The sequence below is a fragment of the Anticarsia gemmatalis genome, chromosome 19 (genome assembly GCF_050436995.1).
Source record: "Anticarsia gemmatalis isolate Benzon Research Colony breed Stoneville strain chromosome 19, ilAntGemm2 primary, whole genome shotgun sequence".
NCBI classification, from domain to species: Eukaryota; Metazoa; Arthropoda; class Insecta; order Lepidoptera; family Erebidae; genus Anticarsia; species Anticarsia gemmatalis.
In genome coordinates this window covers 3,919,250-3,945,552 of record NC_134763.1, presented here as the reverse complement: position 1 = coordinate 3,945,552, position 26,303 = coordinate 3,919,250, and the positions used below count along the sequence as shown (strand labels likewise).

General features: G+C 37.2%; 2 protein-coding genes across 8 annotated transcripts; one reads left to right on the top strand and one right to left on the bottom strand.

Annotated features, from left to right (window-relative positions):
- Nucleotides 1-77: 77 nt before the first annotated feature.
- mRpS5 (mitochondrial ribosomal protein S5) lies at nucleotides 78-2,014 on the top strand. The gene is made up of 7 exons (XM_076127188.1): nucleotides 78-324; nucleotides 407-626; nucleotides 705-838; nucleotides 914-1,008; nucleotides 1,097-1,232; nucleotides 1,320-1,519; nucleotides 1,606-2,014. Exons 1-7 carry the CDS (start codon nucleotides 186-188, stop codon nucleotides 1,957-1,959), a joined length of 1,278 nt encoding a protein of 425 aa, XP_075983303.1. The 5' UTR covers nucleotides 78-185; the 3' UTR covers nucleotides 1,960-2,014.
- Atg2 (Autophagy-related 2) lies at nucleotides 2,011-25,304 on the bottom strand. 7 transcript variants are annotated; one of them, XM_076127181.1, is made up of 38 exons: nucleotides 25,025-25,304; nucleotides 23,455-23,623; nucleotides 22,941-23,084; nucleotides 22,133-22,235; nucleotides 20,960-21,544; nucleotides 20,546-20,700; nucleotides 19,745-19,903; nucleotides 19,465-19,550; nucleotides 18,997-19,169; nucleotides 18,473-18,645; nucleotides 17,961-18,093; nucleotides 17,186-17,356; nucleotides 16,650-16,824; nucleotides 16,279-16,385; nucleotides 15,936-16,168; nucleotides 15,373-15,496; nucleotides 15,079-15,221; nucleotides 14,273-14,454; nucleotides 13,808-13,958; nucleotides 13,274-13,458; nucleotides 12,814-12,998; nucleotides 12,032-12,296; nucleotides 11,375-11,567; nucleotides 10,920-11,027; nucleotides 10,319-10,581; nucleotides 9,725-9,933; nucleotides 9,243-9,383; nucleotides 8,708-8,897; nucleotides 7,811-7,978; nucleotides 7,306-7,465; nucleotides 6,775-6,942; nucleotides 6,269-6,449; nucleotides 5,826-5,972; nucleotides 5,417-5,544; nucleotides 4,958-5,112; nucleotides 4,673-4,837; nucleotides 4,230-4,449; nucleotides 2,011-3,906 (listed from the first exon to the last, which is right to left on the bottom strand). In XM_076127181.1, exons 1-38 carry the CDS (start codon nucleotides 25,190-25,192, stop codon nucleotides 3,893-3,895), a joined length of 6,579 nt encoding a protein of 2,192 aa, XP_075983296.1. In that variant the 5' UTR covers nucleotides 25,193-25,304; the 3' UTR covers nucleotides 2,011-3,892. The 7 variants fall into 7 exon arrangements, with proteins under 7 accessions (XP_075983296.1, XP_075983297.1, XP_075983300.1 ...); XM_076127182.1 differs by having other exon boundaries at nucleotides 10,319-10,578; XM_076127185.1 differs by having other exon boundaries at nucleotides 15,957-16,168.
- Between the last annotated feature and the right edge of the window lie 999 nt (nucleotides 25,305-26,303).

Here is a 26,303-nt window from a genome sequence, read left to right as displayed (position 1 = left end):
ATAATTTTAATTAGTGTTCTTCGAAAAGCGCGTATCTGTAGAAACTTTTTATATCAGTTTCAATTTCAAAACGATTTCGTAAGTGTCAAATTAAAAATGAACTAAACCAGCTGAAGACTATTTTATTGTAAATACGAACTAGATATTTAAGTAAAACAGAGCTAAACCTCTGTTTTACAATCAAAATGAGTACAAAGATACTGTCGCTCGGTAACTTTCTTAGCAGACCTATAAACATACTGCTGAAGCAAAACAATGTAACACCTAACCTCAAAACCAATTTCAGTACTACAACTGTTGCTTGTGTGAATTTCTTTAATAAACGTAAGTAAATCTGTCTTATCTGCTACTGAAAATATTTCTCTTTATTGAGGGATTTTGATTTATTCGACATTTTTGTTATCAGTACCTGCTGATAAGCTATGGAAGTCGGTAACTTCTGTAAGTAATGCTGGTGCTAAGAAGGGTCGTGGTAAGGGAGCTGGGCGTATTCGAATCCGTGACCTGAACCGTGGGCAGGTGATTGGCGTCGGCAGAATCAATATGCTGTGGCCTGGTTTATCTGCCCCTGTGATAAGAGGCAGGGAACTGTTGAAACAGCAACGCTTACCTGATGACCCAGACAGGTGAGTCAGCTGTGATATACAACAGAGAAAAGTAATGTTATTAATACAGTTAAATACTTATCCTTATCTCTATTGTAGGACAGAAAAGTTGATCAAAATCCGAGACTCAATGACAAGGTTCAGACGTTTAAAATTAAGCCCCATAGAAAGAGGTTGGTCAGGGGCTAAAATGCCTGGACGTAGTATTGGACCTCCTGATCCAGTTGGAGAAGGTATCATACAATTTACTTTTCTTATTATTTCTCTACAATTTTAGAAGTATAAACTCACCAGTGATTTGTTTCCAGATGAGTTTGTTGGTTTTGACACAAAAATTTTGCAACTGAAATCTTTGCTCTTGATGAAGGGAAGTCTTGGACGTACCAGGAATTACAAGGCTATGGTAAGACTACTTTATCAGCAGACTGCATAAAGCATTTTACAGTCTGTATTTTTTAAAATAATAAATCTAATAAATTATTATTTTTAAGGTGGTCACAGGGAATGGGCAAGGTCTAGCTGGATTTGGGTTTGGAAAAGCTAAAGAAGCACCAGCTGCTCTTAGAAAAGCTAAAAACAGAGCTGGACAGAAACTCATGTCTTTTGAGATATACAATGGTCATACAAGTAAGTATGGTTTAAAACTTAAGAATATGATTCCCACATTTCAAATGACATTATGAAGCTAATATTTGTTTTATCTTTGTTTTGCAGTCAATCATGATTTCTACACAGCCTTTGGTAAAACAAAAATATTTGTTCAGAAAAAGAATGAGGGTCATGGTCTGGTGTGCCACAGAGCTATCAAGGAAATCTGTCAAGCCATTGGTATCAAAGACTTGAGAGCAAAAGTTGAGGGGTCTAACAACTTGCCACATCTTGTTAAAGCATTCTTCATTGGCCTTTTGCAACAAGTAAGTCAGTTTCTTTGGAGTATGTCCTTATTGTCCTTCTTAGAATAAACAAAATTGCTAATAATTCTCTTGCTTTTTTTTTACAGAGAACACCTCAACAACTGGCTGAAGAGAAGAAACTTCACCTAGTTGAATACAAATCAGAGAATGCTTATTACCCCAAAGTCATTGCCAGCCCTAAAGAAGTTAGGACAAAGGAACAGATCCCCAAGGATGAGACCCTCGACTTCACTCAGTATGTCATGAATGACAAAGTTATATTGAAGAAGAAGAAGTTCCGACCATTCTATGAATCAATGCCTAGTTACAAATATTACCTTAAAAAATACGAGAAGTACCGTAATCATGAAAGGATTCGCCTAAACTTGAAGGTTGAGTATGGTGATGTCAAGAGCTTCTTAACTGATAAATATCCCGAAAAAGCAGAAAAAGATGCTTAGATTTACGTGTATTAATAGTTTTAGAAATTAGTTAAATAAATAATACCAAAATATGCTTCTTTTTTCAATTGTTTATTGATTTCAAATTATCAAAAGGATTATTTTCTTTGTATGAATAAAAACAATAATGGAATAGTCTTACTAGTCTATTAAATATCAAGGAATCACGCATTAAATGAAAAATAAACTGCTTTCTACTTTGAGTAAAATATAATAGCGTCAAAACCTTTACACCATCAATTAAACTGTATCATGTAGTCCACTACCTGCTATCACTTGATAAGGATCAATTAATTGAATTTTCTTTTGAAGTCAGTTGTCTTTATGCGATATTTAAAATAATATTAAATTAGCCTGCATTATAAATGATTATTCCAATGAATGTAATAATATAACAAAAACCCAATTCAAATAATTACAATAACATTCCACGATGATGTAAATAAAATCTATGTACAGACGCCAATGTTCCTATCTGGATATTGGCATAATAAAGCAAGAAATTATAATATTTATAACTTTCTGTCATGGCACCCGACATCCGTCCCAGTACGTACATTATATACATGAACGTTATAAAGCCTAGAGGAGCCATCTAAATGCTCTAAAATGCTAGACTGTTCAACTCAAGCACCACAGTCTTACAGCGTTTGTTTTTTTTGTTTAATTTTATTTTAGCAAGTATAGTTGCATTAGCGACTGAAATAAATCGAACAACAAAAAAACATTTCAAGGATTTCATAAGAAAGAAAGTGATCTAATTCACTGATGCAACTATTTCACTGTCAATTTTTTATGTTACATCTACGAAGTCCAGCTTGTGATATCAATTTTAAAAACATGTGATTTCGAGTGCGTTTATATTATTCTAAAATGCTAGATGTTTTACATCTTCATATTAATACTAGAAAATCATACAACAAAGAAATTTATTATACCATGCACTCGAAATCACATAAAAATCAAATAGATACAAAATAATTAACTAAATCTATAAACTATCATAAGATTACAATGAGTTACGTAGCCAACGCTCCTTTATATTGCAACATTGTCCTGCCGAAATATAAAAAAAATAATTTAATATCAAAACGAGAAATTATTTTTGTACCTCGATTGTGTAATTTGTAACTCTGTATAAAAATACATCACATATTATGATCACTACCTATGCGTGGTTGATATCAATCACATTTTTCATTCACACATGATGAACACTTTAGTATAAAAATATCATGTGTGACGTAGAATTTTTCATTTATTCCAAATGGGGCAAGTACATTATTTTTATTAAGCCGCTTCCTCATACATCACACTTCTTAAAAGCTATACAATTAGCATAAAAATATTGAAAAATAGCGTTTTTTATGAACGAAATGTGAACATAAATGGCAGTCGACGGACGAGCCTCGTGTTGAACTGAGCAAAGGGGGTTGGACGAATTGCACATCTAACAATGATATTTTATGACGTATGACGGTCGGACCTAGCTTCACCAAACATATGACCAAAAAAAAAAAATACCAACTTTTTCTAAAATCCTTACCCATCTTATCAACAATGAACAACCTTGTGACTGTTTGATATGTATATTTTTTTAATGATTGAGAATATAACATGAGTATACTTAGCGATGAGATAGTTAGAGCCTCTATTAATGCTGTTTTATATGTACGTATAAATGGTTTGTATTTGTCAGAGAACAACCATTTAAATGTTTATAATATTTATTCATTTGGATAGATAAAGTTAATATTCTATGAAAATGTGGGGGAATGTATGGAGACAACGTGTGTATGTACTTTAATGTAGGTATTTACTACTGTAACTTTTAATCAACTACTTAGTGCAATTCGTCCTTCGTAGTAATTGATACACGAGAGTAAGTTGTGTGAGAGAGATCATCGTACAAATAATGAAACAGGATATCTCCTTAATCTATAGAATCTGAAACAAAAGAAAAATAAGTTCAATAAATGTCATGATATGAACGCGCTAGATAGTCAACGAGTAAGTCGTACTAGGTCGCTAAATATTTTCGTGAAATTGAGTAAAAATTACATCACCGCTGCCGACCTCTTTATATTTAATTTTATTGACGTTCGTTAAAAGAGGTGGTGCACTTTTTCATCGATTACATAAAACATTTATTGCTGAATTTTCGTATCAATAGCACTGGTAATGGTCAGTATTACGTATTAGAAGTTTTAAGCTACTAGTATCGGATCGGGGGAGGGGTAACGTAGGCGGGTGGAGGAAGCGCTTTGTACCCGTGGAGGCGTGGTCGGGGTGGCGGCCGCGCCACTTGTGCGCGTGGTCGCGCGGCGCGTGCGGCGCCAGCGAGGCGCGCACGCCGCCCAGCACGTCGGCGGCGCCCGCGGCCGCCAGCGCCAGCGGCGCCACGGCCGCGCCCGGCAGGTGCCGCAGCACGCCCACGCCGTGCTGCCAGCGCGCCGCCGCCGCCATCGTGGCCGCCGTGTCCGCGAACCCCTGCGCACACCGTATTAGTCGTATTAGCGGCACCATGGACCCGACATGGCTTGTGGTTTAGTAACGTAACACACTATTTACATTTATAGTATTCTAGTAAGCTTTGCGTTTTCTATACATTATGAGGGAAAGAAAAAGGCTAGAACACTGAAAACTAGTACAACACAACGCGAAGGCAAATCATAATACAACTCACACTAAGGCTAGAGATATAAATACTGACCTCCTTGACAGTCTGGTAGGCACTGGCGACTCCCTCCCGGATGTCGGCGGGGTGTCGCGCGGGGTCGTGACGACGTCGTCGACGACGCTCGCGGCGTGCATACGCATCCTGCAGCTGTAGCGTCGGACCGGGAGTCAACATGTCGAACGCAGTCTCTGCTGTTGCCTGCATATTTTATAATATTTAAAATAGGAATGTGTCCTACTTTCTTTAACAGATTCGCTACCCTAGAAACATGCCTGTCATCAATCAACAACCAATTTAAAGATAAAGATAAAGACTTGCCTGAATAAGCTGCAGTAATCTGGTAGTGATGTCGAGCGCGGCGACAGCGGTCCTAGCGGTGAAGGAAGCCGCACCTCTCCGTAGACCGTGCAACAGTCTACCGTCACGTCTGATTTGTTCCACCGGCAACCACAATAGGTCGCGAATACCGGTTACTAAGATGACAAAATAAAAAAGGGATTAATATCCGCGATAAGGATAAATGAAAAATTTCGTGCTGTGCTGTGCTCTTGAATAATACTTAGTTGTAGTGATTGAAAGATACTTTACTTCTAGAATAAAGTTCTACAGCGCTATGTATGTTGTAGTATATTTTTAAATACAGCTCGGATTATATGATAGATGATAACCAATCTATTGATCCGGTCAGTATTTTGTATATGGGATGGGGCTGCACGAGCACTGCTATGTCCAATTTCGCTTGATACAAATTAGGAAAGTTTAGAAAAAAATACTCACTGAGTTGTAATAAAGAGTGCATAGGTCCAATGCCGCTGAGCAGTCCGGGTAACTGGTGTCGTTTGATGTCTGACAGCCATTCGTGCAGAGCCCATTGAATTAGCTTGTCTAAGCCCAACAAACCCAACCTGTGGAAGAAAAAAATTGAAAAACAGACGTATTATAAGAAATAATCTATTATGCTATTTCCTAGCCCTCATGGTAAAATCGTTAGAAACCCTGTTGCAACTATTTATTGTGGGTTAGCCCGGGTTAGTATTTGAGGAAGAATACTCAAAATTATTCTCCGAGTCTCCTATGGCAGTCTCCAGCGTGGTGGCCTAAACGCTTGCTCATTTGGGAAGAGATCCTTGCCCAGCAGTGACACAGTCATGGGGTAGAAAAATTGAATAGATTTTATAATACTTACTTATAGTCGAGTCTCTTGAGGGTTAGCTCTGAGCAGTTGAGCTGACCGAGGCCCATGAGCAGTCCGGCGACGGGTCCAGCCGATAAGTCTACGCGCTTGCCCACGTAGTCCAAGCGAATTGGCACCTCCGGAGAAAATACTACACGTCTGCAACATAAAATTATACTGACCATTAAACATACCAGTATAGTGTAGTGAGTGTAGCGTGATATTTTACTTGGTACTATTGTGCCTAGAGTGCATTGACATAAAATTTAAAAAAAGAAAAAATCAATCAATTTTTCGATACTTCTCTATGCAAAATGTCCCATCGTCCACATTCGTTTAGGTGTCTGCCTACTAACTAAATTCTCTTCATTAAAAGCCTCTTCATTTTTAGACAAACTTTGGGGATATTAATGAAACTAAGCATTATTGTTATGAAAAACACTGCTAGAACGTACCTAAAGTAAATGGGCGAGTCATCTATTGGTTCCGTATCAACGGGTAACTTAGCTACCGGTTTCTCTTGAATGCCAAGTTTATTAAAGTCTTCCTCCAGTTGTATTAAGTTTTCTGAAACCAGCCGCTCAGCCTCGTACGTCTCCATCAAAGGCTCGTCGTTGCGAATTACTGGAATTTCAACTATATGTGTTAAATATTAAGATTCATTTCAATATTCACTAGTAACAAATTGTAATTTGGTTACTACGGCAATATTTTTAAGCATCGCGTATTTTTTTTAATACGCGTGGATTACGCGACAAATACAATAAATGATTTTTATTGGCTACATTTGTTAATGTCGCCAAATTACACCAAACGTAAGAATTATACAAATTTATAAGTAATCGGTATTTCACTACGAAAAAAAAATAGTTACAATAGGTAGATTTTTAAACATTATTAAATGGTACCTATGACAAACTGCCAAGACGCAGGAAATAAACCAATAAGTTGTGATACTCACCAGTTTCGTTGAGTGAGAGCGAGTCGGCGTCTCCTAGCGAGGTGGGCGTGGGCGGCGGGTCCCGCAGGTGGCTGGCGATGCTCATGACGGGCGGCCGGTGCGTGGGCGTGGTCTGCCGGGACCCACTCGACTCGCTTGATAAACCACCCACGCTCTTCGAGTCTTCCTCTATACAACATACAAACATAATATGACGCCTTTTCCCAAAAGTTTAGGCAGAGACCAAAGAAGATAGTGTAAAGTGCTGGCGGATATAGAATTTGGTTTGGAGGAGGGAAGAGCTTTTTGATTTAAAATTAATAGAACTAGAAGCAGGTCGTATGAGAAACATGAATTCCGATGTTCACGTGTGAGTGATGAATTCCGTTTTTTTAGGTAAGCTAGATTACATTATCTTTTGTCACTTAAACAAAAGTAGCGCGTGATGAGCGTTGGGTACTGCAATACTGTCGCCAGATATCATGTGATAAAAGTTGAAATAGAATTCAGGAGTTTGGTCCGTAGATGTCGCTAGATGTAATGTAAAAGTACCATTAGATTCATCGGTGCCCAGTTTAGAGAAGTATCCAACAAGGAAGGCGAGCGTGTCCTGGTCGAGGTTGAACCACAGCGGCAGTAGCGACACCTTCAGGCAGCACTCCTGAGCTGACAGCGCCGGGTCCGGACGGAGGTGCACCGCTTTCACTATCAACTGTGTAGTACAAATAAATACATATATATTAATATTCCGCTAGTTTAACAACAACAAGAGTCCGTTAAGTTTCGTATTGAATAATTTAACTTTTTTAATATAATTGTACTGTGTCGCTACATATGCAGCTAGTTACAACTTTGGATTCATGTATATTTGGGAAAACAGCCATATCATAAAAATACATAGAAATTTTATAAGTTTAAAACATCGTACAGCGTGGAGGGCATAGACCCACCACTTTGATGACGTCACGTACACGTATTCACGTTAAACGTGCAGCAGTGTGCATGAAGCAGTCATACTCAAATATTCTAAAAGAAAGAAGAAATTATATATCCTTACCATATGCGCGTTCTTTCTTTCCGGTTCATCCTTAAGTTTGTATTGGCTGAGTAGTTTGTTGATGTCGCTACAAACTAACTGGTCTAGCACTTCGATCTTGCTGATGGCCAGTGTCTGCCGGGACGCGTGGATACCACCCGGTGGGTAGATCTCGTATTGGAATTTGACCTGTGAAAGTAAAAGAGTTGTTAGAGCTTTGAAAAATATGAGTTAGAATGGATTTACCCTGTTTCGAATATTTTTTACAAATTATAGATGTTAATCAAGCATCTAATTTGTATAAAATTCCATACGTGTAGAATGTTTTACATGCTCAATATTAACGATAACAGTAGACACCTGTGATTTATTGGTAACATACTAGCTTCACATGTTTTTTACAAATTAACTAGGAAATGTTTTTTTTAGGAGTTCGTGGCTTAGTTTACAACAGCCGCACGGATCGATCTCTGAGGTTAAGCTACGCTTGCCGAGGTTGTTCCGTGGATGGGTGACCACCTTATACATATCGAGTTCCTCCGTGTTTCGCAAGGCACGTTAAATTGTGGGTCCCGGCTGACATTTTCGAAGATCTTTGACAGTCGTTAACAGTAGTCAAAAGCTTGAAAGTTTGACAACCAGTCTTACCGAAGGATATCGTGTTAATACCTAAGTAATTGGGTTGTGGAGGTCAGATAGGCAGTCGCTCCATGTAAAACACTGGTATCCAGCTGCATCAGGTGAGACTGAAAGCCGACTCCAACATAGTTTGGAACAAAGGCTAAGCGAATATATAAGTAGGAAATGATTTTGACTCGACTCGCAATCTTCGAGCATATAGGAAAATTACTCTCGGCTTTTTTATAGCGAAAAAGCTTTATGTACTGATACAGTAATGAGTTATGTTAGATATTTTACCTTAGAAAGGCACAGTTTGACCCTAGTGTGATGGTCTCTCTGCGGTCCTCCTCTGGCCCGCAAGTCTCGTGCAGCAGGAGCCCGCGCGGCGCGGACCCGCTCGGCGCCGGGCGCCCAGCGCACGCCACCCGAACGGTAGGCTGCCGCCACCGCGCGACCACTGTCGTACGGCTCGTACTCTTTGTTACGTCTGAAGGTATAATACGTTGTTTTATTATACTGATTACGATTCTTTCTTCAGGGCCGTTTTTTCTTTCGATAGATAACATATAATGAGAATATAGATAAGAAGAATAATGATAATGTTTGTACCTATGAAACCTATGGTACCTATGAGAAATATCAAAGCTATTCCACAGATTTAAGGCCAAAGCTAACAGTCGACTTCAGAGTAATGAAAAAATAAAATGTTTATTAATTAGCTATAAAGAATATAAATGCATACTAGAAATGACGATTGTTTAAGAGTGCGCGAAATTAGCTTTGCAATTTTTCAGAATAATGGAAGTAGTCTAAATAAAGGTATGGTTCATACTTGGCAGTAGTAGGCGAGCCCTGTTTTCGTCCGTCGCCCTCTATAGTGACAGTCTTTTTAGCGGGCGGCGCGTCGCTCGCCGGACGGAAGTCGTTGCCGCCGTACATGTTCCACGTCACGCTCATCTCACATAGTGTGTACCTACGAATAACAATCCTTATTACATATATTCATATAGCAATATACTTTAGTCATTGAACTTACTGATAGAGTTACACAACTGAACTATAGTAAAGAAACGTTGTACTGTACAGTTAAGATCTCTCAATAACAGGATACAGTATTCCATTTATTTATTGCCCATAATAGCAAAACTACTTGTTAATTCGTACATTACATAGAACAACGAACGTCTGTTTTATCCTCGAATTTAAATTGTTATTCCATAAAACTTTGTAATCATCCTAAAAGTTCACGTATTCGTGCGAATATTTACAGTAACAAGAATAAAATCATCATCACTTCATAAACCAAGTGCGTACCTCAACATAGGCAACGGGAAGCTCTTGGGTGCCTTCAGTACATCCGTCCTAGCTGCAGGTACAGTGAAGTGATTATCACACATATACACTGGACCGGGCCCGATCCAGTTCACCACTGGCTCGTCCAGGTCATTGTCCTGAGTTGACACTTGAGTCTCTACGAAGCAGTACTCGTCGTCTGTGTTGCCGCCGTCACTGTTGGACTTTGTCTGAAAGAATGAGACCTATTTAATATGGATTAAAGATGTAATTGTGACCGTTTTGTTTCTAAATTATGTAGATGACTATTGTTAAATTGACCATTGTATTCCTATAAAGGACGTTCATACAACCTATAAATCATTAGTAGTTAGTGTTCATCACACATCATTGACAACTTATAGAATGTCGTACATATCAAGGTACGGTGTTACTGGCATATGTTGTAGAGGAGATATCAAATGACTGCTACTTACGGCGCTACTATATGCGAAAGTCTGTTTGTTACAAATTAATGTTTCTAGTCAGTACTAAATAGGACCAGTATAGAGTCAGTACCAAATACAAAAAAGAATTATCATTTGTTTTGTTTACTAATTTAGTATTCCTACATACCGTTTTTCTTTTAGGTTTCCGTGGCGTGGCCTTCGGCGTAGACGTAGGATCACCTAACTCTTTCACAACATTCACATTAGTCGGTTTAGCTTCTTGTGCCTTTTCAAACAAGACCGGAGGCAGGTCATCGGCTTCCAAAGACTTAGGTTCGGAATCCTCTAAGGGTTCCGATGGTAGTCTCTGTTTCATATTCGATTCGTCTGGGAAGAAGAATATTTCCACTCCTTCCTTCTCTGTTGAACTGTTTAGTTCGTCTTCTTCTACTGAAAGATAGCAATGCATTATTATTTATAAGTTAAATATGTTTAAGAACCGGTTACGGCTTAGGGACTACTGTCGGATAACCTATCTGATACATAGTTATAGTTAATGTATGAAAACATACAGAAGTGAATCTAGGGCTTAGAAGATAAAGAATGCAATAGACACGTGAGTATGACACGCCAAGTTATACGAAATTTAGCGAGTAAAGTATAATTTATTATGTACAGTCACCAGAACGTACTTAGTTCTTTCTTGTTCGCATGTCTGTATGTGTATCGCCCACTTTACTCCATACCTTTGTTAATTAAAGTGTTAGTAATAATAAATGTGATCTCACGAGTAGTGTTGGGGCTCTCCTTCATAGCTTCGGCCATTAGATCGTTGAATTGTTGACTTTCATTTGGTGATAGTTCTCTTATTTCTTCTATCGGTCTATCTTCTAAACCTGTAAAGTATATAAAATAAGGGTTTGTTATTCAATGCACATATTCGATAACTGGCTATAGGGTAAATAATATTGAATTGTCACAAGACACAAAATTTCAATAAGTTGAATTTTAAAGATCCGCACTTTTAGTCGTTAGTCGTCTAAGTTGTCCCTAAAAGTGCGTGTCTATTTTTGTGCACTTATTATAAAAATTATCTTGCTAGTTTATTTTAACTATTTAGAGTTTTAGTTACTTGTTGGAGGATGGTTTATAAGAAGACGTTAAAAAAAAAAAAAATCACGTCAGTACACGTAAATACCGTATAAATAAAATGTAGAGAAAAGTAGTTTATCATTCGACTTACCTACGAGCTGTTCAAGCGGCTGATCGGAGCAGATGCTAGTATGTCTTGAGGAGGGGTCGAAGGGCGGCTGCGAGTCTCCATCACACGCCGCGTACGTCAGCAAGCGACACAGAGCCGACGCGGAGTCCCAGCACGTGTATAGCGTTACCATGTTGTTTGATGCGCTCAAGTCTACTTGAGGCTGGTCGTTTGACTGAAAATAACATCAAATAAATTACGAACAGCTAACAATGAGGTAAGTATGGAAACTGTGAAACGTTCATCTAAATTGAGATGTTAAGAATGAGTCGAGAAAATAGGTTGCAAAATTTTTTGGCACACAAGTACGAGGTGACCATACTTTGCTCAATAAACGAGCACTATTTAAATAAGAACCGTAAATTTACAAATCTTGTAATAATAATTAATGATTATTACGATACCGTCATAGTATTCAATTGGGTTTACAACTATATACTTAGACAGATAAAAGCTCCATCTCTTACCGGGCTCTCAATCATAACGATCATCAGCTCATCTCTCTTCATAATATCGGCTTTTAATATAGGAAGCCACTGACATCAAGTCCACTAAATGCGTCGGTTAGTCGTCGAATTTGATGTAACTATTATGATTTAATTTGTAGATGAGATCATTAAAAAGATTGCTTTTACTTACGCAATTAGTCTTATCCTCCATCCTCAGCGATAATTCAAACAGTCCAACATCGACCACACAAACGTAGTCTTTCATAACATCAGGAGTTTTGTCATCGTCCTGCGGTACCGCGACATTCGGCTTGGTAGCGTGCAAGTGCATGAGGAACAACGTGCACTCTTGCGCTAAGAACCGCAAGCAGGAGGTATTTGTTGCTGCTATTAAGTTGCTTGATACGCTGAAGTTGCCTAGGACGAGTACGGTACGGATGGGTAGGTACAGCGGTCTGTGAAAAAATAAAATATTTTAGAAGAAATTACGGGTATCGTCGTACATAAGATTGCATAGTTACTTTTAAATTGATCTTTAAGTAAGACTAGTGCCCGGTTTTTGAGATACATTTAGCGGTAGTTTCTCTATTCAATAGCGATTAAGGTGATATAAACATGACAGATTGAATTTATAAACTACCGCTGAATTTTAATGTGTCTCAAAAACCGGACATAAGAGCCTGTGAACACGTTTAGCAACGTGCACTATCTCGCATATGTACCGCGAGTATGTATACGTGTATTCTTAGGATTATAAATTAAGTAATACGAGTGCTTATGAGTATGCCGATGAGACATTCGTACAAGACAGACAAGTAATAATTGTTCCAAAATTATAATACTCCTTCGAACATATAAAATTATACTACAGAGTAACGACCATACCATATGGCAATACAATAATCTCGTTTATATAGACATACGATATTTATTGTACTGAACAATAATGATACAATAGAAAGCCTTAGTTACCTGTAATCAACAGCACAGTCTTGCACATGCACGTGTAACTCTGAGAGTACAGTAGACGGTGTGTAACCAGGGACTGGGTAGTCGATGACGTCGATCACATCCATTAGCTGAGTTAACCACGCGATGCCTTTGTCACCGCGGTGACGTAAAGTGGCCTGCTCTATGCCAAGTGCTATGCAGATTGTCTGGCGGCAAAGAAAATGTGTTATTTAGCAGAATAGACGAAATACATGTGTAATTGGTTCAAATAAGATAGTATTTCTATACTAAAGCCAGTAATTTCTAATAGGCCTACTAATGTATTGTAAATCAAGACTTATGCATTTTGATGCTTGAGCGCATTTTAATAAAGAAGGTTTTTCGTTACGTATACGAGTACGATACGAAGTCACTTATCAGTCATCGCTAGAATTTCATACTTTAAAAGTATACATAAACAAGAATAAATCAAATAAATTACCTTCAAATTAGGTGTATCAGAATCAGGGTCGACTTTGAGCGCGAGCGTGAACATGTCTTTCTTGAGTAGTCGATCTTTTATGATAACTCCTTTGCCCGAAGGATAGATGGTACTCTTCAGGTGTGAGGGGAGAATACACCCGTACTGACGCAGTGGGGGCTTCTCTGATGGTATTGTTAGGAGAGCTGAAAATATATACAATGTTAAAATTATATTCAAGACAGGTTTTGCTTTAAAATAAATATTAATAAGTACACCTTTAAACGAAAGTGAATTTCCCCTGTTTTCAATGACAAAATAAGTTATATGGGCGATGATGATATTGATTGGTCTGTCAATTGACATGCGACATCTACTATTCGGCCATTATTATATTTTCCGTCATCATAATGACTGATTGATTTATTATTTTAATTGTTGAATAAATAATTAACAAACAACATTTCGAGTAATGTATCATAAGGCCAAAATTAAATTGTATGATTCGGCGATGGACAAAATTGATTTTCAATAGACTTTGAAGATAAGACTTACAGTCATGATACAAGGTAGTCTTCTCAGCTCGTAGACATAGTTGTGCAGTCTTGGGTTTACCGTTGAGTCCGCTCACTTGACACATAGACAGGTTGTACGCTTCCAACACAAGCTCGCCCATTTGTCCCGGCACTACGCGTTTATTGCTGTCCTGTTAGACAATAAAATACAAATAATTTACATTCCAATATACAATGTAATTTTGGGGTTTTTTAGCTGGTACATTCTGTAATGTACCATCTATAAAACTGCAAAGCTATGTTCTTATATAAGGGTTTTGTACCCTAAGTAAAGCGAGACCCTATTACTGAGATTCGGCTGTCCATCTGTCTGCTAGTCGGCTTTATCACACGTAACATAATAAATAATGTATTTAAGTTGCTGCTATAGCTAAATATTATTGTTTACTAAAACCATGTCTTAGTTTTTTAAATTGTATTCATAGTATTTAGTGTTAATACTCACTCTAACAGGCGTGTAGATAGTAAGCAGTCCCTTGCCAACTTTGAGCGTGAGACAGAAGTTGTGTGTGTCACTGGGCTCGTGCGCCGGCTTGCTGTTGCCGATACCGCGGCGCAGCTTGTTGTCGTACGTCGAGTAGTACAAGTTGTTCTCTTCCTCCGATGATGAGCTGTCTGAGTCCGAATCTAAACAAATACAATTTAGACTAAAAGCTGTTCCAATTAAGACAATATCTATACTAATATTATAAAGCTGAAGAGTTTGTTTGTTTGAACGCGCTAATCTCAGGAACTACTGGTCCGATTTGAAAAATATAATAAATATATAATCTTTCACTGTTAGATAGCCCATTTATCGAGGAAGGTTATAGGCTATATATCATTACGCTATAACCAATAGGAGCAGAATACCAGTAAAAAATGTTACAAAAACGGGGAAAATTTTGACCCATTCTCTTATGTGACGCAAGCGAAGTTGCGCGGGTCAGCTAGTTGAGAATAATTCGTTTATACAATGGACGTATACGTTTGAAGTACGTTTGAGCGTATACGTGCGTATACTAATTTAATATTTATGACATCCGAAAATATTTTTATTTTGTCACTCACTGTAGCAATTTACCGCTTATGTTACTGGTTTGTAAAAATTTAATATCTCTACTGTAAACTGAATAGGAAAGGTACAAAAAACAATTTAAAAAATATAAGTACAATGGTAATAATACAAGGGTATTTCATGCAGTGGTCTCTTACAGCCATTGAGACTATCATTTATCTCACCACATCTTAAGTATGTTTGTGTAAACTCACCATATCCCTTACACATGCCAAACGCTGGATTTAGAGGGGCACAGACTAGCGGACTGATGTCAAACTGTTCCGCTAGCTGGGGCTCCCACAACAACAGGTCCGAGTTGATGCGATTATATATAATTTCGTACAGCTGTTTTGATCTGAAAGTATTTATGAAATTGAGTTATATAATCAAGACTGGTATTAACATTTTACATTACGTTAAGGTCCCAAGAAAGACATTCAAATATACTCCGAAAACTCTATCGGTATGTGGGAACAAAAACATCAGTTTAGTGAAATTCAACTTACTCAAGTTGCAAGCTCAGTATAGGTAGTATAAACTCAAGGTGTATAGATGAGAGTTCTATGGAGCTGCTTGTAAACTCCGACATTTCTTCGTCGTTGCCCGGCACTATTATTTCTTCTTCTTGACCTGCAAACATAACAAGGTATTACAATAATAATGCCATTGTATTGATCCATTTCGTTGACCACAAACTTAGTGTAATCAAGAAGATTTTTTCATAGTAACGGTTGATAACTATTCTACACTAAGCTTAGTGCACTTATAAAAATGTATAGTCGTAGATATAATGGTAGTAAATTCATGCAATTAGGAAAGTCAGTCAGGATACATAAGACAAAAGTTTAACAAATGTTCAGTAACGTTTTCGAAATGTGACTACACGGAAATGAACGGTACCAATATCATATCTCCGATGGCAATTGAGATAAGAATTACAAAAGAAAAAAACAAAAAGTGAACAGAAATGTAAAGGCAAATACGGTTGGTTTTGTTCAGACCTATCCTTTAAGATATGATATTAACACAGTTGTACATTAAAATGAATGTAAATGGAACTATTACGCACTGTTGTTTTTTTTCTCTCTACCTTGGTGAGGGCTACTCTCATGTTTGGTCACACTCTGATGCGCCTGCTTCTTGCCGCTGAAGGGGCTGGGGTGGTTCGTGCGCAAGTTGTTCATGATGTACATGGATGTGGTCATGGGGTTCACGAGAGCCGGCTCGAAGCTTGCCGAGTCGTCGGTTAGAGAGTCGAAAGGACCCTTCGGCGTTGAACGCGGCTTGAACGTGATTGAGATTCTGGAAACAAAATATTGACCGTTGTGTGTTTTGCTGTTCTTTTTTGATAGATACATCGATTTTTATCATTTTTTTAGTAAAGGGGTCATAATATTTTAATGTAAACTTACGTAGGCAAGGCAGTTGAAGTGACGTTCCCGCTGAGTATGTTGCCTTCATGAACGTTATCGTCCATTGTGGTACGTGCTATGTGAGTGCCCGGGAACGTGTCATTTTCCTACAATTGAAAAAAGAATAAAAAATATTATTTAGAGAACAAAAGATACAAAATTCGCCTCTAAGACGACTAAACTACTAGGCTACGATTTTAGAACATCAGCACCATTTTTTTTTCCAAATTTTATGTAAACCGAGCCGCACGAGTTATTAGAATGAATAATAATAAATACAGTACAGCGAAAATTAACTGTATGTCTGGCAAGACACTTCTCTGTTAAAGTAATATATTTTTCTTTGTTCATTAATAATATTATTTACTCACATAGTAGTACAAGTCGAGCATTGTACATCTAACGTTGACAGTGGTAGGCAGTGGGCGCACACTCGGTGTTTGTTGCGAGCTGACCGTGGCGTTGTGGAACTTGAACATCAGGTAGTCGGGCCGGACGCGACGGGTCTCGCGGTTCACGCCCGGACGAAGGTCTGCTATTGGGAACCTAATAAAGAAGTAAGAACTAAGTAAAGTAAGAATTTTTCGCCATTAATCGTCTTTGCTTGTCTTCGTCATGAGAAAATAGCTTTTGAATTTTAAATATATTAGAAAAAATACTATAAAATCTATTAAGATAACAGGGACAGTCTGACCGATTGTTATAAGTACAAAGTGAGGCATTTATAACTATCGTACTTTTCAGTAAACTAAGCAACACTGGACGTGATTAGACAACAGATTCGTTAGCTTCAGAATTACTTCACTGCTACGGACAAAGTTCCAAAAAATTTGATACGTTTGTTTTCCCTTTACATACATTTAACGTTAAGTCAATTAATTACTAAACAAATCTAAGAGTTACTCACCGTAGTACAGCGTTAAGGTTAGGACAGTGTACTGCAATGCTGAGCTGGTTCTGCGAGGAGACGGGCGCGGTGGGCGTGCGGCCCGGCGCCGCCGACCCGCCGAAGAACGTCGCCGACATGCGCTCGATCAACGTCAGTTCTACGTCCACGTAGAACGGCGTGCATTTTACACTGAACACATAAATATAAGCATATTAGGAGCCGTAAATTATAATATATTGCTTTGCGTGACTAATAGATATCATTAAAAGGAATCGACGTCGTCGACTGCCTCCGTGGCGCAGAAGTTTAGGTCGCCACGCCAATACCGTTGCGTCGGGAGGTCGTGGGTTCGATTCCCACACGGAGCAATTAATTGTGCGATACATAAATAATTGCTTCGGGTCTGGTTGTGCCTTGTGTCCGTTATTTGTATGTTTGTAAAAGTCCCCGCGACACAAGAGCAATTCTTAATGCGGGAGTTGTCTTTTTTTAAAAGAAAAAAAAATAATTAATTTCCAAATTCGCAATCATGCATTTGATTTTGCTTGACGTTTCGGCACAGTTTACATTGGTCGTGGTTGCAAACCGAATGTGACACTAAACAGATTTGAGGCATTAGTAGTTTTAATAGGCACCCAGCATAGTATTTTACCATATCATTCCTAAATAATAAAGAGAATCTTATATGACGCAAATGTTCGTAATGGATAAGACGAAACAGAATGGTCTGATAAGCGGTTCAATCAAAAGCTAGTGGTGAATAAAATAGTAGTGTAAGTGTTTGTATACTTACACAATATCTGTAGTAGGGTATACGAGTTTCTTCTCGCCCGACATACGGACATACTTGGACGTTTGCTTGAAGTTCACTCTTATGTTCGCGCGGGAACATACTGACCCGTGTTGACTAGATGCATCATCGTCCTCTGTAGTAAACAGAATTATTAATAATAAGGCTACATTTAGGTAAGGTTTATAGTGACATTAGGTACACTATCAACGTCAACACTAAATCAATTGATAGCGTTATTAAATATTGTACACTTAACTAAATTATTTGAGGTCTCTCACCACAGTGTCAACATTCGCTGAACATTAATTAAAAGCTATAAGAGACACGTCGTGATGCAAACTCGATCATAAAACCGAGACATAATAAGAAATGGCCAGTGTAGTGGGTCTAAACCAAGGCCTAAACTCCTCCCTCATTCCGGGAGAAGTCTCTTACTCATGGGACATTAAGGGGTTAACTTTATTTAGTGTGTAAATAAGATAGTGTGTGTTTTTAAGTCGTGTCTAACATACCTTTGTTGTCGAAGCGTATGAGGTCATACCCGTGCGGCTCGGGGTCGGCGTTGTTGCTGAAGTACAGGCACTCGCGCAGTAGCACGTGGCGTATTGACGCTTCACACACTGTCTGACTGCCGTGTGACGTCTCCTTCTCACTACCGTCCACTGAGATCTCCGATGTTAACAATCTGCAAGTTCGCAACGATTTTGTTGAATCCAGTAACCGATTTTTACAACGAAAATTCGATTACTAGATAACATCGTATTGGTAGTATTCGTTATTGCAGTGCCGCAAGGTTGGCCAAAAATACACCCAGTTCCAACTTCTGTTACTTAAACATTATTGGAATAATCCATCAGAAAGATTAAGTCGAATCTATGCAAAAAATATATATTTTTTTTAAACAAAGGTTATATTTTGCAATAGTATCAGAGTCATCAATAAGTTCCCTTTTACCCCGTTCAAGCTAAATAATGCTTAGAATAAAGAAAAATCTTAGGTTTTTTCATCATCATCATCAAAAGGGACCTGAAATTACCTTATATGGTTCTTCCCAGTAGCTCTATCAAGTGCTTCATTAGCGGCACTGAAGTCATCTATAATGGAGAATGGTTCCAGACTCTGATAGAATTTAGTAGACACCTCCTGCATTTTTGCAGTACTTGCCGGTGATATGCAGTCGGAACCAATCAATGTTGGGACTAGGATATCCTGTGAACATAAAGTATTAAAGAAATAAGTTATAATAAAATAAATTGTCCACTAAACAATGTACTATTGTTGTGTTGCCTTGAATGCCGTCATACCAGACAGTAAATAACTCTTTTTTTGTACTGATCAGTGCTTAGGCAATAGTAAGCCCCACAATATGCAGACTAAAATCCTAAATTCCGTCAATTTAATGTTATTTCGGGGTTAAATTTTATCAACGAAAGGGTATTTCAATTCTGAAGTTTATATCTTTCTATTTTATCTTTTAGTATTAAAAAGCCGGCCTCTTATATACCTTATGTAACAAGACGCATGACACAGAGGCTATTCGCAGGCTGACGTGAGACGCCTCCGCTGTAGGGTCTCCGTCGATGTGAGGAACTGGAACACATATTATTATATCATTTATTTTACCTTTAACCAAGTCTTTATTAAGACCTGTAGTAAATTCCAGAAATATTTGTGGGAGCGAAAAGCTTTTTTACAGTCTCATAACATGTTTAGTTAGTTGTTTGTCAAAATCAAAATACAAGATTATATGTAGCAGATGTCTTCAAAAAATAAAACTATGTTACCTTTCTTATTTCGTTTGATTCTAGGCGCAGCAGTAGGCATGTTGACGCTGGACGTCATGCTGGTACTCATTGAGCTCACGGACGAAGAGAAACTCTCTGACATCTGGTTGCCCAGTGACGTCATCGGAAGAAACCTCTCATTGTCTGCTTCGGAGTCTTCTGTACATAGAAAAGTAATGTTATATTATTGATGGAGAATAATCCGGCAATGATTCTTGAAATATTTACATAAAAATCGTTTTTAAGCAGTATATTTCTTAGAAAGTACTTCAGTTTGTCTATGTTTTTGCTTGATACACTAGCATGGTTAAATTACTGAATTAATTTAGATTAAAAATAAATAAAATAAATTTAACCCATTAATGTCCCACTGCTGGGCAAGGGTCTCCTCCCGTAATGAGGGAGGGGTTAGGCCTTGAGTCCACCGCGCTGGCCAAGTGCGGGTTGGGGACTTTGCATGCCCGCAATTAATGTATTAAACAAATTTTAGGCATGCAAGGTTTCCTCACGATGTTTTCCTTCACCGTTGGAGCATGTGATAATTATTTCTAGTACACACATTACTTCGAAAAGTCATTGGTGTGTTGCCTCGAGTTCGAACCTGCGACCACTTGCGTGGGAGGTGTCAACTTATACCACTCGGCTATCACTGCTCAAGTTAAACTTGGATTATAATAATATTTGTGCCAAATTTAGATTAAGTAAAGTAAAATGTTTGGCTTATTTTCACAAGGAAGGAATGATTTAAAATTCACGCTCATGCAGTCTTTAGTCTTTACTGTTGAAATAATTATATCTTACCGTAACTAGGTCCCGACCAGCCGTACATGCCGCCGGCGGGCTTAGTAGTCTGCTTTTCTATATTACCGAGCAGTTGAGCCTCTATCAGCTGGAAGTCTGAGGGCCTCATAGGCTTACAGTGCATGTTCATGCCCGTTGGACGAATCGGTATGTTACTGTTGGAACAAGTATAACTTAATATAAATTTTGAGTTCAATTTCTATTTCGTACTTTCTGTAACACAAGGCGACCCTGTAACCGTTTACTAGGCAGCACTGTCTATCAAAACTTTGCTAGATTAATGATTCTAAATGGTGACCTTTTGTTTTAGTACGCGATGGCACTTAAACTTATCTCAGAAAGTCGTGTTCTGCGGTTACAGTTATTAAGATTTATGGTCTATTTATTTAACAAAATCAGTAAAGATGGCCTTACCTAGTATCTTCCAAATGTGGTTGATTCAAAGCGTCAACCAGTTCAAGCAAAGTATGCAGTTGCCTCGGCGATATAAACACTATGAACGAGCCGAACAACATCTTCACTTCTACTCTAGGACCCTCTACCTCTTCCGTATGCTTTAACTTTAACGTCAATTCTTGCTGGCCAGTTAACTTAGCAAATAGTATCGGATCAGGCTGATTGAGCTTCTCATCCGGAGTCAATTCCCGAGACTCTGTCCTACTCTTCGCTTCAGCTATGATATCTTTCACTGGGTCCGGTTCAATAGTAGAAATCACACTCCTTGTTTCATAAAACACGTCTGATAATGTACTCTGATAGTTCATGTCCGGTGTTTCCACTTGACTGTCAGTCTTACCCCCCTGCGATGACATAGACTTCTCCATAATAAGACTCCGCGCCATAGTTCGTAGTTTTGAAGGGAATTCATCCGTGTACAGCGTGACTCCTTCGAATTTGATCTTTTTGTTTGTGTAGGTGGCTACTATGTAGGTTTTGGGTTTCTCGGGGTCGGTGACATCTGGTGTGGGTTCTGAGCCGGCTTCATCGAAGTAGTCGATGCTAGAACAGGCAGAAATATTTGTACTTTTATAAAAGTTTATTCCAAGTAAAATTAAGCTGAAGAAAGACTTTTCTCTCTTTATCCAGACAGTAACAGTTATCAGTTGCACCATCATAATTGCAACAAAACTAAAAAAGCAGTATAATAGTATAACAGCATAGACATAACATGATTAACAGACTGTTTAAAAAGCCTAAACCGCAAACCATTTTGTATTTTATTTCCTTGTAATAATGACTATATTCATTTACACATATAGATAGGGTCATAAATAATTCAAAGATGAACAGCCTTGAGAGCCGTTACAATTAGGATTGGAATGTACGCAATGAGATCGAATGCTTTAGATAACATAAAACAGCAATTGCAATACATTTTTAACACTATGTGTAAGTATGTGTTATTTTCTTCATCATCTATTCTTGAATAATAGTAAAGAAGCTTTGTATGCTACATTTACTGAAATAATTAATTCAAACAATACATTTACGACATGTGTGCGATAAAATCAAGGCCAATGAATTGTCGCTCTAAGATTATTCTAATCAGCCGCTCAATTAGAGGTCAAATGTTGAGGAAGTACTTACTTCTTTATATGGACCTCCAGTGCGATGCCTCGGTCACCGTTTTTGGGTACATGTTCTATTCTTATTTTCGTGTTTTCGAATTTTACTTTAACTCGGCTCAAAACTGAAATATATTAAAAATAAATGTTAAGAGAAGTATGAAACAAATTTTAAGTCAATAGTTTGTATTGTCATTGTTATATGGGAGATATTTCGGTATTAAAAAGACATCTATGTTAAATTGTTAATGGATATGTCTAGTTGTTTTTAAAATAATGTTAACTAGATATTGTTTCTATAATTAGCTCTAATAACTGTAATATAACAGTAGTTTGGTTGCATAGTATTCAAAAAGAAGGAACATAATTTTAAATCGGATTCAACCATTATTGTACCAATAAATTATATTTTTGCTACATGCATTATAAAAATGTAATGTCTTTAGGCATCAACGAAACTAGGACAAAGACCTGATTATATAAAAATATGAGATAACATCCTTTATTATGACTACAATACTGTAGCGAATAAGTAAATTTGCATAAAAATGTTACATAGAATGGAAAGGTGTGTAACAGAAATTGCTGAATCATTATTTTGCAACAAGCAAACTAGCACTTGTTCAAATATTATTCCGTTACATAGTACCAAATTTTAAAAGGATTTGAGTAATTTGTGACTAAACTAAATTTCCTTATGCTAAATGTTGGCAAAGTTAGACATAATAATGTTAATCTTAAGAATTTAGGAATATCTTCACATTAATTGTTTAAAAATTCCAAATATTTTCCTTATTCATATTTAGTTAAGTCACATATTGCATACTTACTTGAATCTATGGCATGTGCAAACATTTCTATGCCTTCTACGGGGTGTGACTCATCCCGCGGGCCGTCCTCCTCTCTGAGGCATTCCGCTGCAAGCTGCATGGACGATGACATGGATGACCACATCGACTCCAGCATTGAAGACACTACAATGTAAAATCATTATATAAAGTTGACAAATTGCACTACAATTATAAACATATAATTCAAAGCCAGAATCGACAACGTCGCCTCACTTCCTTCACACGATGTCGACACTTTTCGCAGAACGTTTGTCCCTAGTGTATATTAGTAGTTAGTAGAGCATCTTTATGCTTCAATTGCGACAAGGCTCATAATAAGCATTGAATTTAAATTTTACTGGTAAACTAACTAAGATATCTTTATCTTTACCCCACAGCTATTACAATGTTTTTTTAAAACAGGTCTCAACATGTCTTATCACACCTAGTTTACTAGTTTCTTTCAAGCTAGGGTATATTAAAACTAAAAAAGATATTAAATTAATTAACAAACCTGGTTCTGCCCGTACTTTAGGCTGCACCGTGAGTGACAGGCCATTGACTTTGACAATAGAGTCATCTTTGAACAGAGTAGACCATGGAATAGTAACCGTGATCTCTTTCATATGTCCGTCCACTATCTCCAAAGGCCAGTTCTGTGCATCTCCCAGTTCATTGAGTGCCTAGAACAATATGTTTTTATTATTGTATTGATGACTCATCACTGTGAACTATAAAGAGTGTATATTGTCTTGTAAAATGTATCTATTTGAATAACGTAAATTAACAAACAATAATAATTACGGACTATTTATACAAATGAATGCCTTTTAGCGCTTTGAACACTATTGCAGGGAAATATTGCATCAGATGGTTAAAGCAATTTATGTCTTGTAGGCAATAGCACATTCAGAACTATCCTAATGCAGCTGGCTGTAAAAATATCAGCCAAATCCCTAGACAGCATGTTTTTGGGAAACAATACAAACAGTGACCACCTCAATAAAGAGGACTGGGACCAAGACAAGGAAGAGATTTCATGTAATGTTATCCCAAATTTATTATTATTAGTTGTTTCATGCCATAAATTGAAAAGACATAATTATGTAAAACATTCTACAATACTATATTTTACTATGTATTGTTTTTCTATTTGTGAACTGTTGTTATTGTACAAATAATAGTAGACTAATCAGTGCTAATGACGATGATAGTAATATTTTGTTTACAATGAGTTTGCTTAAGTGATTTCAATAGTTTTGGTGCAAAAGATATTGAAATTGTTATTCGCTTAACTACATTTTAGCAATACCATTCACTTAGATTTCACTCTTAATAAAGTATATTGCTAAAATGTACAATAAGATCACTAAACTGAACTTGTTTATGTCAACAACACATATTTTTATGTTTGTAAGCAGGTCTATGTTTCATGTATCATACTAAACTCCCTTGCCAGACTCATAAGTTCATGTTTATAGTCAGTTCTTAGTAGTAGAGGTATGTAGTGACATTCAAATCATGAAAAAGGTTCAATAAAACAATATACGTTTACTGGAAACCTACAGTGCTAGATATTGATTGAGTGGGTTGAATTGTAAGCATGTGGTATTATCTGAGTGCATTTTGAAGTGCTTTCAAAGGTTTATGTATCTATGTGTTTCTAATTTTTCATGTAAACATGTCACTTTTGCACTGTGATAAGAAATTTATAAATTTGTTGTATTTTAACAGTCTGAAGTTGGTTTGAATACATTTATTCAAATCATCATAAACATTACAGTTGATTTCGAAGTATGATACAGACTTCTTTGCGTAAGAATACTAGTTATTTTATAAGTACGTGTTCATTTTTATGCATTGATAAGAGTTAATATCCATATAGTGCACACCATAGTGACGAAATGCAATCACGATCTAAGGTGTCCTTTGTTTGAAATTCATGAATAACACGTGTTGTTTCGTATTGCGCATATTGTATTGGCAAGTATGTCCAGACGTTTACAAGGTAATATACACTGACGAAGCACTTACTATTCGTTATATTCTAAAGGAAATAGGGCAATATAATAAAATAAACTCACATCGCAGTCAAGGCTAACATCGCAAACCGTTCCAGTACCATTGTACAGATCCACACTCAGCTGATCCAAAGTCAGTTTTTCTTCAAGGAAATTACCGAGATAGCGTTGCAGTAGATACCTGCAGGCTCTTTTTTTAATACTTTCAGACCATGGTAGATACCACAACATCTTCAGAACTTTTTAATGAGCATCACACTGAGAATTTTTATTTTTGTGCGTAATGACTATTGTGATTTGCGTGCGATTGACTCGCGAACGTAAATAAACATAACGTTTCATTACACTCAAACGTCTGTCAACTAGCAAATTTTCATTGTTCTGATCTCAGCGCGTATGATATGTTGACAGCAGGATGGACATATACAGAATAATGTAAGAGTGAGTGAGAGCTAAACTTTTGTTCGGAAACGTTGCCATGCTTGATCAGATGATACAAATTTTAATTTTCATTACATTCTAGTAAATCTTAACAATATATCATAATCTTTGTATGTATACTAGAATAAAATATACTGTTGAAAAGTCATGAAAAACTGTTTAATCCTAAGTACGTAAGTCTTGGATTAGTAGGTTGAAATCGGTTTTACGCCTAAGCATAAGAGCGAGTGAAAATAAACTAAAATATCTTTCAATATACCTACGGATAAGCTTTCTAATCCGATAATTAATTCCATTTTATCCTTCTTTGTGTTTGGAAAACCAAAGTTCTTTTTTTTATGGATACAGTGGATTTGTTGGTATAGTCATAAACATTCCAATGTATGCAGTCATTGCATTAAATTTGGTAATTCCAGTTAAAAGCAAAAATTAATTTAAAATGTTATATTTTCATCATCATGATCCATGGCTAATGTTTTTATTGTTTATTTAAGCCGGAGTAGGGTAATTGAACTTCTTGAGTGACACGAGCAGGTCAAACTAATGTAGTCCGAGAACAGATTTTCTAACTGGTTTATAATTAATAATATTGTGTATTTCCAAAATACCTAAATAAGTTGTATCAAAAAAGTTATCGCCACCTGTATAAGCCTGCGCATAACTAATGTTCCAAATTCTGAATTTTTTATACATTCTTCAGCTGCAAACCTAAAATTTATCTCTAGGAAAACCTAGTTTTAAGTTTGACCGGACACAGCTGGACATAAGATTATATTGGCTCAAGCCTCCCTTATTTCATCTCAGATCCAGATGGTTTTCAAGGTACAAGTGTTCAATATATTGCGGTTTCCTACAGCCTTCAACTGTCATTAACGGCGAGCCCCCAAAACGAACAATAAAA

Bases quoted from the DNA above. Each gene is read 5' to 3' on its own strand.
- Atg2 (XM_076127181.1), bottom strand. From the start codon at position 25,192: ATGTTGTGGTATCTACCATGGTCTGAAAGTATTAAAAAAAGAGCCTGC. The intron at 19,170-19,464 runs GTATATAAGAGG...TTATGTTCACAG, and splicing joins CATGCGTCTTGTTACATAAG to GATATCCTAGTCCCAACATT. The intron at 12,297-12,813 runs GTAACTAAGGCT...ATTTTTTCACAG, and splicing joins GACTGTGCTGTTGATTACAG to ACCGCTGTACCTACCCATCC.
- mRpS5 (XM_076127188.1), top strand. From the start codon at position 186: ATGAGTACAAAGATACTGTCGCTCGGTAACTTTCTTAGCAGACCTATA. The intron at 325-406 runs GTAAGTAAATCT...TTTTGTTATCAG, and splicing joins TGTGAATTTCTTTAATAAAC to TACCTGCTGATAAGCTATGG. The intron at 627-704 runs GTGAGTCAGCTG...TCTCTATTGTAG, and splicing joins TTACCTGATGACCCAGACAG to GACAGAAAAGTTGATCAAAA.